Below are 14,143 nucleotides of genomic sequence, written 5' to 3' on the forward strand. Positions count from 1 at the left end.
CATGTGATCCAGAAAAAGGAAAGCCGGAGCCCCAGGGGAAAGGCTTCCTCTTCCAATCTGCATTTTACGCCCTGTGTCTGAAGGTGTCAAGGCTCTGACTTCAGGATGCTGCTAAGCTACAGAGCAGCATGCCTATAGATTAGCTAAATCCTAATCTACAGGCATGTAGATTGCTACATGTAGCAATGCTAATCTAAAATGCCTACTAAAAGAGCATTTTAGTAAGTATTCTAGCACATTCTCACAACAGCCTCAAGGAACAAGAATAGCAGGTATTGTCCCATCTCCAGGTGCTGTGGATGGAATCCTGAGAAGATGCCATAGTTTCTCTGAGGACCCACTGCACTTGAGAGCTGGTGTTCAGACCTGGTTTCTGGACTCCAAATACTGAACTTTTCATTAGACAACAATGCTCACAATCAGATTTATGGGTCAAAGACCATTTGAGATGGAGCAGACGTGGAAATGATTTAGCCCATCACCTCTGCCTTCAAATTAGCAACAACAACGATTAGGTGCTTACTAGGTTTAGTGTGGGCCGCTGAGCTTTTTACATCCATTAAGTCTAATCCTCACAGCCTCCCTATGAGGTGGCCAACTGTGTGATTTGCAGATTAAGTGGTGACTACTTTGCACAATAAGTAACTTCTCAGAGTTGAGGGAGCCAGAAGAAGAATGCAGTATGGAGCCACATGGATCTGACAGCAGAACCTGAGCTTGCTTCCACACAGCTTTATAGACGGGGACACTGGTGCCTGGAGGGTAGAAAGTCTTGTCCAAGATCATGCAGCCCATGTGATGACTTTCCCATTAATTCATCAAGCATTAATTGAACATCTGCTATTTGTCAAGATTCATTTAGTTACGGGAAGCACAGGCATGACCTGGGACATAGTCATTGTGCTTCAGGAGGTTAATTAAGGGAGAAGAGAAGTGGCCTTAAATTACTCTCAAAGGTGACAAATGACAAATATCATAAGAAAGATAAAGAAGTGGTTACCAAAGTGAAGAAGAACTAAAGAGCCTCTTGATGAAACTGAATGAGGAGAGTGAAAAAGTTGCTTAAAGCTCAACATTCAGAAAACTAAGATGATGGCATTCAGTCCCATCACTTCATGGCAAATAGATGAGGAAACAGTGAAAGACTTTATTTTTCTGGGCTCCAAAATCACTGCAGATGGTGATTGCAGCCATGAAATTAAAAGACATTTACTCCTTGGAAGGAAAGCTATGACCAACCTGGACAGCATATTAAAAAGCAGAGACATTACTTTGCCAGCAAAGGTCTATCTAGTCAAGGCTATGGTTTTCCAGTGGTCATGTATAGATGTGAGAGTTAGACTATAAAGAAAGCTGAGTGCAGAAGAATTGATGCTTTTGAACTGTGGTGTTGGAGAAGACTCTTGAGAGTCCCTTGGATGCAAGGAGATCCAACCAGTCCATCCTAAAGGAGATCAGTCCTGGGTGTTCATTGGAAGGACTGATGTTGAAGCTGAAGCTCCAATACTTTGGCCACCTGATGCGAGGAGCTGACTTATTGGAAAAGACCCTGATGCTGGGAAAGATTGAGGGCAGGAGGAGAAGGGGACGACAGAGGATGAGATGGTTGGATGGCATCACTTACTCAATGGACATGGGTTTGGGTGGATTCCGGGAGTTGGTGATGGACAAGGAGGCCTGGTGTGCTGCAGTTCATGGGGTCTCAAAGAGTCAGACACGACTGAGCAAGTGAACTGAACTGAACTGAACCACAATTTGGAGGAAGTATGCATGACTTTCATGTGAGAAAAATTTGGAAAGATTTCCCGAAGAAAGTAGCTTTAACGTTTTGTTTGGAAAGAACAGCAGGGTTATTTCTAGGTAGCTGGGGTCTATTCAGTCTTCTTTCTATTTCTGTAACTATCTCATGGTTTATAAACACCCCAGGCCAGTTCACACCACATTCTTATGTATTCCTTGTGGCACAGATGTCTAATTCCTTGTTTTATGCTCTAAATGATGAAGTGCTGGTTGGCAGAGATCTGGCTGGCACATCCTACAATTGTATAACACAGCAAAAAAAAAAGCTGGATGAGCCTTGAAAATGCACAGAATGCTGGACAAAGACATAACCACTGGGTTTGCTGATCCTCTGGTCATAGCACTGGCTCCTCAGGGCAAGGAGGAGCTTGTAGGGGGCAGTCTTGACTCCTTGTTAGCTAAGAGGGAAATGTCTCACTTTCCAGAAGCTTGTAGCTCCTGACTAACCCTCACAGCAGCACTGATGATTCAGAAACACCTACCAATGTAAAGGAACTACACCACTTCCTTATAGTATTCAGACTAGGCTGATAGAATTTCACAGCTCAGAGATCGCATCCAGACTAGCTAAGACCAAAACTACTGTCATCTGGAGACTGAAATATGGACTCTGTCTGGGCTCTGGATTCACAGTTCCATAGTCTACTAGCTGGGTACACTTGGGATAGTCATTTAAACTACTTAAGTTTAAATTTCTTATTTTGTTGTTCTTCAGTCACTAATTCATATTACACTCTTTGTGACTCCATGGACTGCAGCATGCCAGGCTTACCTGTCCTTCACTATCTCCCGGAGTTTGTTCAAATTCATGTCCATTGAGTTAGTGATGCCATCTAACCATCTCACCCTCTGCTGTCCCCTTCTCCTCCTGCCCTCAATCTTTACCAGCATCAGGGTCTTTTCCAGTGAGTCAGCTCTTTGCACCAGGTGGCCAAAGTTTTAGAGCATCAGCATTACTCCTTCCAATAAATATTCACGATTGACTTCCTTAGGGATTGACTGGTTTGATCTTGCTGTCCAATGGACTCCCAAGAGTCTTCTCCAGCACCACTATTCAAGAGTATCAATTCTTATAGAATGGTGTTAATCATAGGCCTTATTTAATGAGCTTTGGGGAGTTTTTAAATGAGATAATATATGATGAGTACAATACTAGGAACATACTAAATGCAAAGTAACTGCTAGTTGTACCACATTTCCTTAACCCTTTGTATTCCAGGAGGCTCCCAACTGTCTCTTTTTATTCATCCATGCATCCGTGCATCCATCCGCCTATTCATGTATTCTCCCATTCAGCCAGTTGCTATTCTATGCCAGTTCTATGTTGGGCATTTGGGCTGCAGAGAGACATAAATCACTGTCCTTCTCATCATGGGACTGTCAGAGTTGAGAAGGGAAGCAGGTGTGTCCTGTAATGAGGGGTCTGATAGAAGGTAGCATGGGGGTTACAAGTGCTGAGACAGAGGAGAAGTTCACTCAGCCTGGATGAGCGCTGAGGGTGGGCGGGAGCTGGGGTCTTACTAGAGAAGATTTTGAAACCAGAATTTGATGTATAAGTAGCAGTTGGCTGCTCAGAGAAGGGCAGGCGGGGTGGGGGGTGCTTTCAGGGAGAGTATTGACATTACATGGAGCTGAATCCAAGGCATGCTGCGGAAGGGAATGACGGTCTGTGTGCTGGAGGCTGCAGAACACAGCGGTCTGGGGCTTGGGCGGAGCCAGAGGCAGGCTGAGGGCAGGCTGGGATTGAGGCTTGTGCAGAAGGCTCCAGTGACTTCCTCATCCTGTTAAACAGTGTGTCATTCATCCCGCAGACTCTTACTTCTAAACCTGGGTGAATGTATCCCTAATGGGATACTGACAAATATAATGATATTGGCATTATCACTGTCCTGATAATGACATTGACAAATATAAAAGTAATAATAAAGCAGTAGGGATAACACTGCTATATTTAAAATGGGTAACCAAGAAGGTCCTACTGTACAGCACAGGGAACTCTGCTCAATGGTATGTGGCAGCCTGGATGGAAGGAGTGTCTCGGGGAGAATGGATACATGTATATGTATGGCTGAGTCCCTTCGTCATTCACTGGAAACTATCACATTGTTAACTGGCTGGCTAAACTCCAATATAAAATTAAAAGTTTAAAAAACGCAGTAGGATAAAAGCAGTAAGTAATAAAATAGCAGAATCTATCTGCTCACTGTGCGCATTTGCCTGGCTCTGCGCTCAATGCTTTACAGGCACGACTTCACTGGGTCCTATGGAGACCCACTGAAGATGGCACCTGACTATCCCAGTATAACCAGCACAAGTATGCTTCTTCTTCCTGGGACTAAGGGCTTGATAAAATATTAAACAATTTAACTGACAAATAAAAGTGGCTCAGTAGTAAAGAATCTGCCTGCCAATGCAGGAGACGCAGGTTCAATCCCTGGGTCAGGAAGATCCCCTGGAGAAGGAAATGGCAACCTACTCCACTATTCTTGCCTGGAGAATCCCATGTGGAGGAGCCTGCTGGGCTATAGTCCATGGGGTTGTGAAGAGTTGGACATGACTTAAAAACTAAATAGCAACAACAAACTACAATAAATCTGCACATAATAAAACAGACTGGCATGGATGTTCTTAGATGGAATCTGGAATTTGGGGCTTATGTTGAAGCTTTGTGAGCACAGCTGCATTCCCTTTGGGGGTGTGTGTTGACTCTCATCCACCTCTAGAATGACTCTGCTGGAAAAGCTTCAGAAGCCCCCCAGTACCAGTGACAAGAGTATCAGGAAAATTTGCCAGGTAGGAGAGTGACATGGTCTGATTTAGCATGTTTTCAAAAGATCACTTCACCCGCAAGGTGGAAGATGGCTTTGTGGATGAAGAGGCTGTCACAGCAATCAGGATAAGGGATGATAAAACCTCAACCAAGTTGCAGGCAATGGCCGGGCAGAAGGAAATGGATGTGTGAGCCCAGAGGTCAAATGAGCAGGACCCTGACAACGATGATACAGCTAGCTACACTTGATTGAGGGTCACCCATGAGTCAGACACTGGGCTGAGCATTTTGCAGGTGCTACTTCACAACCCACATGTGACTTAGGCATACTTAGCACTAATTTCAGAGAAGGCAATGGCACCCCACTCCAGTACTCTTGCCTGGAAAATCCCATGGATGGAGGAGCCTGGTAGGCTGTAGTCCATGGGGTCACAAAGAGTTGGACATGACTGAGCAACTTCATTGTCACTTTTCACTTTCATGCATTGGAGAAGGAAATGGCAACCCACTCCAGTATTATTGCCTGGAGAATCCCAGGGACAGGGGAGCCTGGGGTGTTGCCGTCTATGGGGTCGCACAGAGTCGGACACGACTGAAACGACTTAGCAGCAGCAGCAGCACTAATTTATAGATAAGAAAACCGAGGCTAAAAACCGCTTCTTCATTTACTTAATTAAGATCATTCAGTTAGACAGTGGTGAAATTAAATTTCAAACACAAAATGCCAGTTTTAAAGACCACTACCTAGACTGCATGAACCTCAGCAAGCCCTTCCTTGCATCCATAACAATTTCTCTCTGCTTTATTTGAACATCCATAACTCCTTTTAAGGCTTCCCTGGTGGCTCAGAGGGTAAAGAATCTATCTGCAATGCAGGGGACCTGGGTGGATCCCTGGGTTGGGAAGATCCCCTTGAGGAGGGCATGGCAACCCACTTTAGTATTCTTGCCTGGAGAATCCCATGGACAGAGGAGCCTAGTGGGTTACAGTCCATGGGGTTGCAAAGAGTCGGAGATGACTAAGTGACTAACACGTTTCACTTTATTTTTCTACCTCCATTTTATTGCACGTGGATGCCTGGGAGTGACGACCCAACAGCTGCCTCATAAAACCCTGCTGCAGATGAGAGGATAGCACTGGGACCTCCCCGCCTTCCTTTGTCTGCCTGCAGACGATGCAGTCAGCATCTGCCAGGTCTCTCAGGGGGAAGCCCTAACTACCAAACCACACTGGAGCCACTTTTAACCGTGTGTTCAACTCCATGACACAGGTTCCAGGCTACCCACTCCATCTGCTGGGACCTGCTGAGCACCAGGGGCTGGGCGCAGAGCCTAACGAAGTAGGGAGAGGCCAGGTGCCCTCACGCTGGGCAGAAGGCCCATGGCCACTTGAGCGGCAGAGGGGAGAGAGAGTGAAAGACCAGGGGTTTTGACCATCATATCTGGCATTGTTGATGGTCAGTGGAAGCCAATGGAGCACTTCCAAAATTGTGTTTCTATGGATGCTTCTGTGCTGCAAGATGTTCATGCACGTTCCAAGAGGGAAAATAGTCTGTGGTCAAGATGGTTTTTACAGACGACGAGCTAAACAAATCTGCCCGGCTTTCTGCACGGCAGGACTTCCTGGGGTCTTTCAGAGACTAAAACGTGTTTGGGAATTTACGAGAGAAAGAGGGAGTGTGCAGAATTTCCAGAACTTTTACTGACAGTGGATTTCTTCTATTCAAGAAAAGTTGGAGGACTTGCGGCAGAAAGGCTGTGAGTTCGGAAGTTCAGGGCTGGCACGTCGTAGCCCTCCTCTCTCTTGGAAAAACCCTTAGCTAATAGTGGCAGAAAACCATGAGCACAATGTTATTAAGCCATTTTGAAAATCGCTTTAACAGCATCCACTAGAACACGTTTCATGTGCCATCCATCAGCGAGTCTACCTCCAGGGGAAACAGGATTCCCCGGAGACCCATACCCGGCGGTTTTACTTTATCCTGGATCCCTCTTCTACCATCAATTTGAAGGTTATAAAACTGAGCCACTTTCCAACGATCTTTGAGGTTAATGCACTCATTTATTCAACAAATATTTATTAAGCACTTTCTACGTATGAGGTTTATGAATATGAAGCTTCTATTTTAGAGAGGAAAATAGTAAATGAGCAAGCAAATAAAAGTGATTTTAGGCCTGTAATATCAGGGAAGGAATGAAAAATGATTATGTAACAGATAGTAGCAGGTTGGGGATGGAAAGGAGTAAAAATCTGGGTACCTGTGTTTGGGCAGTCAGGGACAGGGGTTCTGAGCAGCTGGCATTTGAGTTAAGACCTGAAAGGTGAGAAGGGATGCCCCAGGGTGGCATCTGGGGGACAAAGGAGACACGGTGAGGAGAAGCACAGCAAGTTCTCAGACTGTATAGTGCGGTCCCATTTGTTGTGTTCTTGGGACATAAAAATCATTACATCTGAAGCACAGGGAAATGCCGAGTGAGTGAAGAGGGCAGAAGAAGATGTAGATGGAACAGGGTCTACATGCCAAGGCAAGGAGTTTGGATTGTGTTCTAAAGATAACAGGATGTAGACACTGGGGAGAACAGTGTGGAGGTGCCTTAAAAACTAAAAACAGAAGTGCCATATGACCCTGCAACCCCACTCGTGGGCACAGACCAGAGACAACCAGAATTCCAGAAGATTCTAAAACAGAAGTGCCATATGACCCTGCAACCCCACTCGTGGGCATAGACCAGAGACAACCAGAATTCCAGAAGATTCTTGCACCCCAGTGCTCACTGCGCCACTATTTACAATAGCCACACAACCGAAATGTCCATCAAAAGAGGAATGGATAAAGAAGATGTGGCATACACACACATACACACACACACATACACACACACACACACACGGAATACTACTCAGTCATAAAAAGGAACAAAATCATGCCACTTGCAGACACGTGGGTGGACCTAGAGACTGGCATACAGAGTGAAATAAGTCATAAAGAGAAAAACAAATACTGCATATATGTAGGATCTAGAAAAATGGTACAGATAAACCTGTTTGCAAAACAAAAATACAGACACAGACATAGGAAAAAACACATAGACACCACGGGCAGAAAGAGTGGATGGGATGAACTGGGAGATTGGGATTTAGAGAAGGAAATGGCAACCCGCTCTAGTATTCTGGCCTGGGAAACCCCATGAACAGAGGAGCCTGGTGGGCTACTGTCCATGGGGTCGCAAGAGTTGGAAACAACTTAGCGACTAAACCACTGCCAGCACCATATACACTATTCTGTATAAAATATATAACAAATGAGAATCTACTGTATAGCACAAGAATCTCTACGTTCTGTGGTGACCTAACTGGGAATCAAGATTGCTGGAAGAAATCACAATCTCAGATATGCAAATAATACCACTTTAATGGCAGAAAGTGAAGAGGAACTAGAGAGCCTCTTGATGAAGGTGAAAGAGGTGAGTGAAAAAACTGGCTTAAAACTCAACATTTGAAACGCTAAGATCTTGACATCCAGTCCCATCACTTCCTGGCAAACAGATGGAGGAAAAGTGGAAACAGTGACAGATTTTATTTTCTTGGGCTCCAAAATCACTGTGAATGGTGACTGTAGCCATGAAATTAAAAGATGCTTGCTCCTTGGAAGAATAGGTATGACAAACCTATTAAAAAGCATATTAAAAAGCACAGACATCACTTTGCTGACAAAGGTCAATATAATCAAAGCTATGATTTTTCCAATAGCTTTGTATGGACATGAGAGTTGGACCATAAAGAAGACAGAGTGCCAAAGAATTGATGCTTTTGAACTGTGGTACTGAAGAAGACCCTCGAGAGTCCCTTGGCCTGCAAGGAGATCAAACCAGTCAATCCTAAAAGAAATAACCCTGAACATTCACTGGAAAGACTGATGCTGAAGTTGAAGCTCCAATCCTTTGGCCATCTGATGTGAATAGCCAGTTCTTTGGAAAAGACTCTGATTCTGGGAAATATTGAGGGCAAGAGGAGAAGGGGGTGACAGAGGATCACACAGTTGGATGGCATCATTAACTGAATGGACATAAGTTTGAGCAAACTCAGGGAGATTGTGAAGGACAGGGAAACCTGGTGTGCTGCAGTTCATGGGGTCGCAGAGTCAGACAGGACTTAGTGACTGAATAACAACTGGCAAGAGACGGTGTTGTGTTAGTCCCTCAGTCCTGTCTGACTCTTCGGACCCCCCCAGACTGGCCTGCCATGCTCCTCTGTCCATGGAATCCTCCAGGCAAGAATACTGGAATTGGTTGCCATTCCCCTCTCCAGATTGTCCCGACCAAAGGATCAAACCAGGGTCTCCTGCACTGCAGGCAGATTCTTTACTGTCTGAGCATCAAAACAGAAGGGATATATGTGTATATAAGGCTGATTCACTTCGCTGTACACCAGGAACTAACAAAACATTGTAAATCAACTATACACTAATAAAAACTAAAGAAGAAATAAATATAACAGGGAACCACTGAATAATTTTAAGTGGAAGAGTGACCTTATCTTATTTAAAAGATTACTCTGGCTTGCTTTGGGGAGAACCTCAGGAGGATATAGTCATAAGCAGGAGGTAAGAAGTGGCAGTGGTCACAATGGTGACTAACATATTTGGGACAAATTTGAAATACATTTAAGGGAAAAAAAATGAATTTCTACCTGTATGAGTTCTCTTAGTCCCCATCTAACTTATAAATTACAATAAGTTGATATTCAATTATGGTCTAAGCCAAATAATAGATTTCACTAACAATCTAATTCTGAAATTCAAGAAAGGAAAACAGAATCCAACACGAAGGCCAAGTTTTTTCCAAAAAAAAAAAAGTTTGACATGGCATTGCTTATAATTGTGAAATAATTAGAAATAACCAAAATGCCTAACAAGGGCTTCCCTGGTGGCTCAGATGGTATAGAATCCATTTTAATGTGGAAGACCTGGGTTTGATCCCTGAGTTGGGAAGATCCCCAGGAGGAGGGCATGGCAACCCACTACAGTATTCTTACCTGAAGAATCCCCATGGACAGAGGAGCCTGGTGGGCTACAGTCTATGGGGTCACAAAGAGTTGGACACAACAGAGCGACTAAGCACAGCCCAAATGCCTAACAGAAGAGGTCTCCTTAAGACAGTTATGGTGCATAAAAGAGATGGTTATTGGAAGAAAGCATTGACATAAAAAGTGTTAAGGATATGACATTAAGGAAAGGAATTCAGATTGATGGTGGAGAGCAGTGAAGTTATGGACTTGGCGGCAAGTGTATTTATGGGGACTGTATTTGTAGAGAGGATATGGGTAGGAGATTCTTGGTGAATGCTGGAGCAATAAAGATGGACAGTTAAAGCTGAGTGGAATTACAAGTGATCTTGAATGCTCAAGTCATGACAAATACAAGAGAGCATTTTTCAGTTCCTAATATACATAAGCTAAGAGCTGCAAGGCAGTCTACATTCTTCATCTCATCAGATGTTTACAACAGTCCTCTGATGTAGGGGTCAGCATCCCCATTCTACAGAAGAAGAACTGGAGGCTCAGAGACATCCAGTGAATCTTCCAAAGCTAAGCAAGTTGCCACCGATGGGGCTGGGTCAGCGCTCAGACATTGCTGACCTCAAGGTAACTAATCTTTATCATTACCCAATGGTTCAACCTGGGGTCTACCACATGAATTCCAAAAAGGAACTCAATCCTCAACCTCTGTCTCAATTTATGACCTTGGCTAAATGTGTAGATCTTGGTTTTTCACTGGATACAGGAATTCACAGGATTAAGATCTAGAGAATAACAAGTGTCTACCATGCGTGCAGACACTAATTTAGTCTCAGAAACACAAAGATGATTCCAATAATAAGATACTTCCTGCCTTCAAAGAACTCTCTGTCTAGCTAAGGAGGGAGCCAGACATAAGCAAATAACATTACACAAAAATGGAGTCAGTCTTTAACACATGGATAAAGATGTGAGAGAATTCACACTTGGGAGAATTCAGGGTGAACTGTGATGGTGACTATCAGTGATCTCTTTGCCAATATACGCCATGCATGTTAAGCTTGGAAAGACAGGGAGGACTTCACTGGAATAGAATCTAATGGTTTAGTGGAAAAGAAAAGTTTGAGACTCAGACTGTTCAGTTCTTCCTGGCTCTGATACTTACTAGAGTGTCCCTCTGGGTGACTCTGTGCCTTAGTGACAGCATCTGTAAAATGGGCATCACCACGGTACCTGTTACTGACCATCAAATGAGATAGGCAAAGCATTTAGCCCCCTGCCTGGAGTAAGAAAGTGTTAATAACTGCCGATAAACATTCTTCGGGGCTAGACAGGAATTTTTCACAGAGAGAAAATGGTATGAAGTGGAAACACATGGATTTAGAACAGCACAGAGACTGGAGCTCTGCGGTGGCCTCAAAGGCCATTTTCATAAGCGGAAACATTTTTGTAGACACTGGACAATCTCTGAAGCCATGGAAGGAAGAGAGTGACATAATCAGAACCAAGTTATAGGCACTAGAGAAGTAAGAGTCAAGAGGAAGAATGACTGGCTGGAGATTATGGCGTGGACAGAAGGATGAAGCTGAGTTTGGGAGGTTAGGCAATGATGGGAGTGGCGGTCGCCCCAGACACAAAGTCACCCATGAGGTCAGAGGAAGGAGGAGACGGGGATGATGCTGCTGATGATAATGATGGGGAGGAAAGGGAGAAGGAAGAGGGACAGATCTGCTTTTTGATTGTATGCTGGCTGGCACTGTGCTGAGATGTTATGGCAAGCCAGGCAGAGACGAGTGGCTTGGAAAAGTGAAGAAACTGCCCCAAAGTGTTAGGTAACGGCAGAACCAAAATTTGAAGCTAGTCTGTCTAACTTACAGCACTCCTACTTTGACCACTAGATTCTCTGGGCAATTAAAGAGGGGGTCCAAACCCTGCTCTGTGACCCCAGTCTGAGAATGTCTCCCATGAGAACATCCTGACTATCTCACACTCTCCAAAATGACACCAGCTACACTTAAAGTGTATCCCGCTGCTCTGCTGCTGTGCTGGGCACGGGCCATAGATTGATGCTAATCTTCCCAACCACTCTAGGAGATGGCAATTCATTCCCATTCTCAGAGGAGGATGCTGGGGTCCAGAGAGGGGACCTTTACACCCAGGGACACAGGTCCTCTCTCTGCAGGGCTTCGGATGAGACGACTTCTCGGGGAGACAGTGGCGTGGGTTCTGTGAGCAGAGGGAAGCCGGAGGAAGAGGGCACCGTTCTTCCTGGCACCTTCAGAACCTGGGCAGAGTTGTGGACATCCTGGCCAGAGATGCCCGGGGGACCTACCTCGGGGCCTGCTTCTCCTCTTCCGCCTCCCTGCTGAGATGCTGCGTGGTGCTGACTGCAGCTGGCCGATCTCGATGGGCGTGTTCGCGCGGAAACTCTCCTTGAACTTCTGCATCAGGGACTCCACTGGCTCCTGCGTCGCCTCAGCCGCTGCTACAGGGTGGGCAATGGGGCTAAAGTTAGGGCTTGGCCCACCGTCAGGCCCTGGAGAACTGGGCTTGGGACCCCCACCCTCTGTGTGTCTGGAGCTCCCTCCCAGACCCAGTGATGATGCAGGAGTCACGGAGGCCAGGAGAGATGAATCTGATACCCTGCACACTTATTGGTGCAACACCTACTGTGTTTTTAAGGGCACCGCCCCCATGCCCTTGAGATATGATGGTGAACATCATCCACGATTCAAAGAATCCACAGCTTGGTAGGACACATATCCAGGCATTGCCAACACCTTGCAATAGTCCTGTGATAGAAGAATAAGAGTGCTCTAGGAGCACCAAGAAGGTCGGCTCGCCCATCCGAGGAGTCAAGGTGGGCTTCTTGGAGGAGACAATACCTCCACCAAGACCTTAAGCGAGGTTAGGAATTAGCAAATAATACAGAATCAGGGTGGAATTGCTGAAAAGATTTGGGATAAGAGAGTGCCCTGGGTGGAAGGAGAAGCATGTGCACAGACCTGAAGCCAGAAAGAACACAGTGCTTGAGTAAATGAAAGAAGTTCCGTGTGGCTGCTGTGGAGCCTGGGCAGAGCAGATGAGGCAGCAGAGGCCAGATCACCTTGAGAGCCACCTTGCGGAGTTAAATATTTTTATCGCAAAGGCAAAAGGTGATTGTCGAAAGGTTTTAAAGAAGAAATTGGTATGTTCCAGTTAAGTCCCTGTGATAACAATTGCTAACCAGAGTGTGGAGTACACACACAGAGGCTTTTGCAAGAGCCAGCCAGAGACGAGGAAGCCTGAACCAGAACAGTGGCAGGAAAGGCAGACAGCAGCCCTGGGGCGAACATCATTTCAGGAGACTGGTGGCTGAGCTGGTAAAGAATCCGCCTGCAACATGGGAGACCTGGGTTTGATCCCTGGGTTGGGAAGATCCCCTGGTGAAGGGAGCAGCTACCCAATCCAGTATTTTGGCCTGGAGAATTCCATGGACTGTGTAGTCCATGGGGTCGCAGAGTCAGACACGACTGAGTGACTTTCACACACACATACTATGGTGCTGTGATATACAGACTGCTTGGTACAAGAGCCCCATTTCACTAAGGGAAGCTGAGGTTCTCCCCAGACAAGGCATACAACTTGCTCTAAGCTACTAAGCAGTGGAGTCAAGCCTTCTAAACCCTACTCCAATGTTCCATGTGTTTCAATACCCTCCAAGGAGCTTCCGGTAGCCACACTTTCAGAAATTTCTAAATTGAGTCTGGTAGAAAGTTACAGGCAATGGAGAGAGTGATGTCAAAAGGGCAGAGGGAAAAAAACGTTGAAGATAAAAGTGAAAAGAAAAAAACAAAACACAGAAGAACTTGAGAAGGAAGCAGAGAGCCAACATAAAAGAAGAGGAGAGGAAATGAGAAAGAAGAAAAGGAGACTGGCTGAATGGTCTCTGGGCCTTTGTTCTGAGAAATCCCCAAAGACAGTCCAGACTTTGAAATCTTCAGACTCAGCCCTCCCTCCACTGACATCTCCAGAGGCCGGGAAAGTTCTTCAGTTTAAGCCACCTGCTGTCTGATGACAAGGAACGGGATGTGCCCAAGATTCCTGTTTCTTTGATGGGCCTTTTCCAGAGTGGACAAAGAAGGCTTCTGAACATCCAAACACCAATTTTAAGGAGATCCTGTTTTCTCAGGAAGTTTTATCAGCTTAGACACAGATGTGTCTGCAGGGTAGCTCCTTCCCAGAGGGCTGGTTTGGGTATCAGACGCTGAGAAACCTCATCTTCAGGGACATAGAGGGGAATCTAAGCTTGCTAAGGAAAAGACAATGGACAATACAAGTGGCCCTGTGGTAGCACAGTGTACACATATGCCTCTCCTGATGTCCGTATCCCCAGGTACCTCAGTTAAGTCTACTTAAAGGTGAGCCAAGAAGAAAGTCCCAAACACAGGTCTACTACTCCAAGCCTATGATACAGAATCCTCCAGCAAAAGCCTACAATCCCTTCTGAGAAGTATAGTCACACCCAATCCTGATGCTTTAAACCTGGAAAGGAGACTGATCTACACAAAAGTCTCA

The 14,143-nt window shown here is 45.4% G+C and overlaps 1 protein-coding gene and 1 long non-coding RNA gene across 5 annotated transcripts in view; one reads left to right on the forward strand and one right to left on the reverse strand.

Annotated features, from left to right (window-relative positions):
• The window catches only part of ASTN2 (astrotactin 2), a 1,047,916-nt gene that overhangs the window by 731,840 nt on the left and 301,933 nt on the right, over positions 1 to 14,143 (reverse strand). For 3 of the 4 annotated variants that reach the window (XM_024996356.2, XM_024996355.2, XM_059889537.1), the window contains exon 4: positions 11,919 to 12,071. The exons of the other annotated variant lie outside the window; for it this stretch is intronic. In XM_024996356.2, the coding sequence (XP_024852124.1) occupies positions 11,919 to 12,071 (153 nt within the window). The remainder of the gene's footprint in view (positions 1 to 11,918; positions 12,072 to 14,143) is intronic. 4 annotated transcript variants of the gene reach the window in all.
• LOC112447849 (uncharacterized) lies at positions 4,274 to 6,609 on the forward strand. Its single transcript, XR_003036134.2, has 2 exons — positions 4,274 to 4,593; positions 5,655 to 6,609. It is a non-coding gene; the product is annotated as an uncharacterized lncRNA (long non-coding RNA).

The sequence above is a fragment of the Bos taurus genome, chromosome 8 (assembly GCF_002263795.3).
Source record: "Bos taurus isolate L1 Dominette 01449 registration number 42190680 breed Hereford chromosome 8, ARS-UCD2.0, whole genome shotgun sequence".
NCBI lineage: Eukaryota > Metazoa > Chordata > Mammalia > Artiodactyla > Bovidae > Bos > Bos taurus.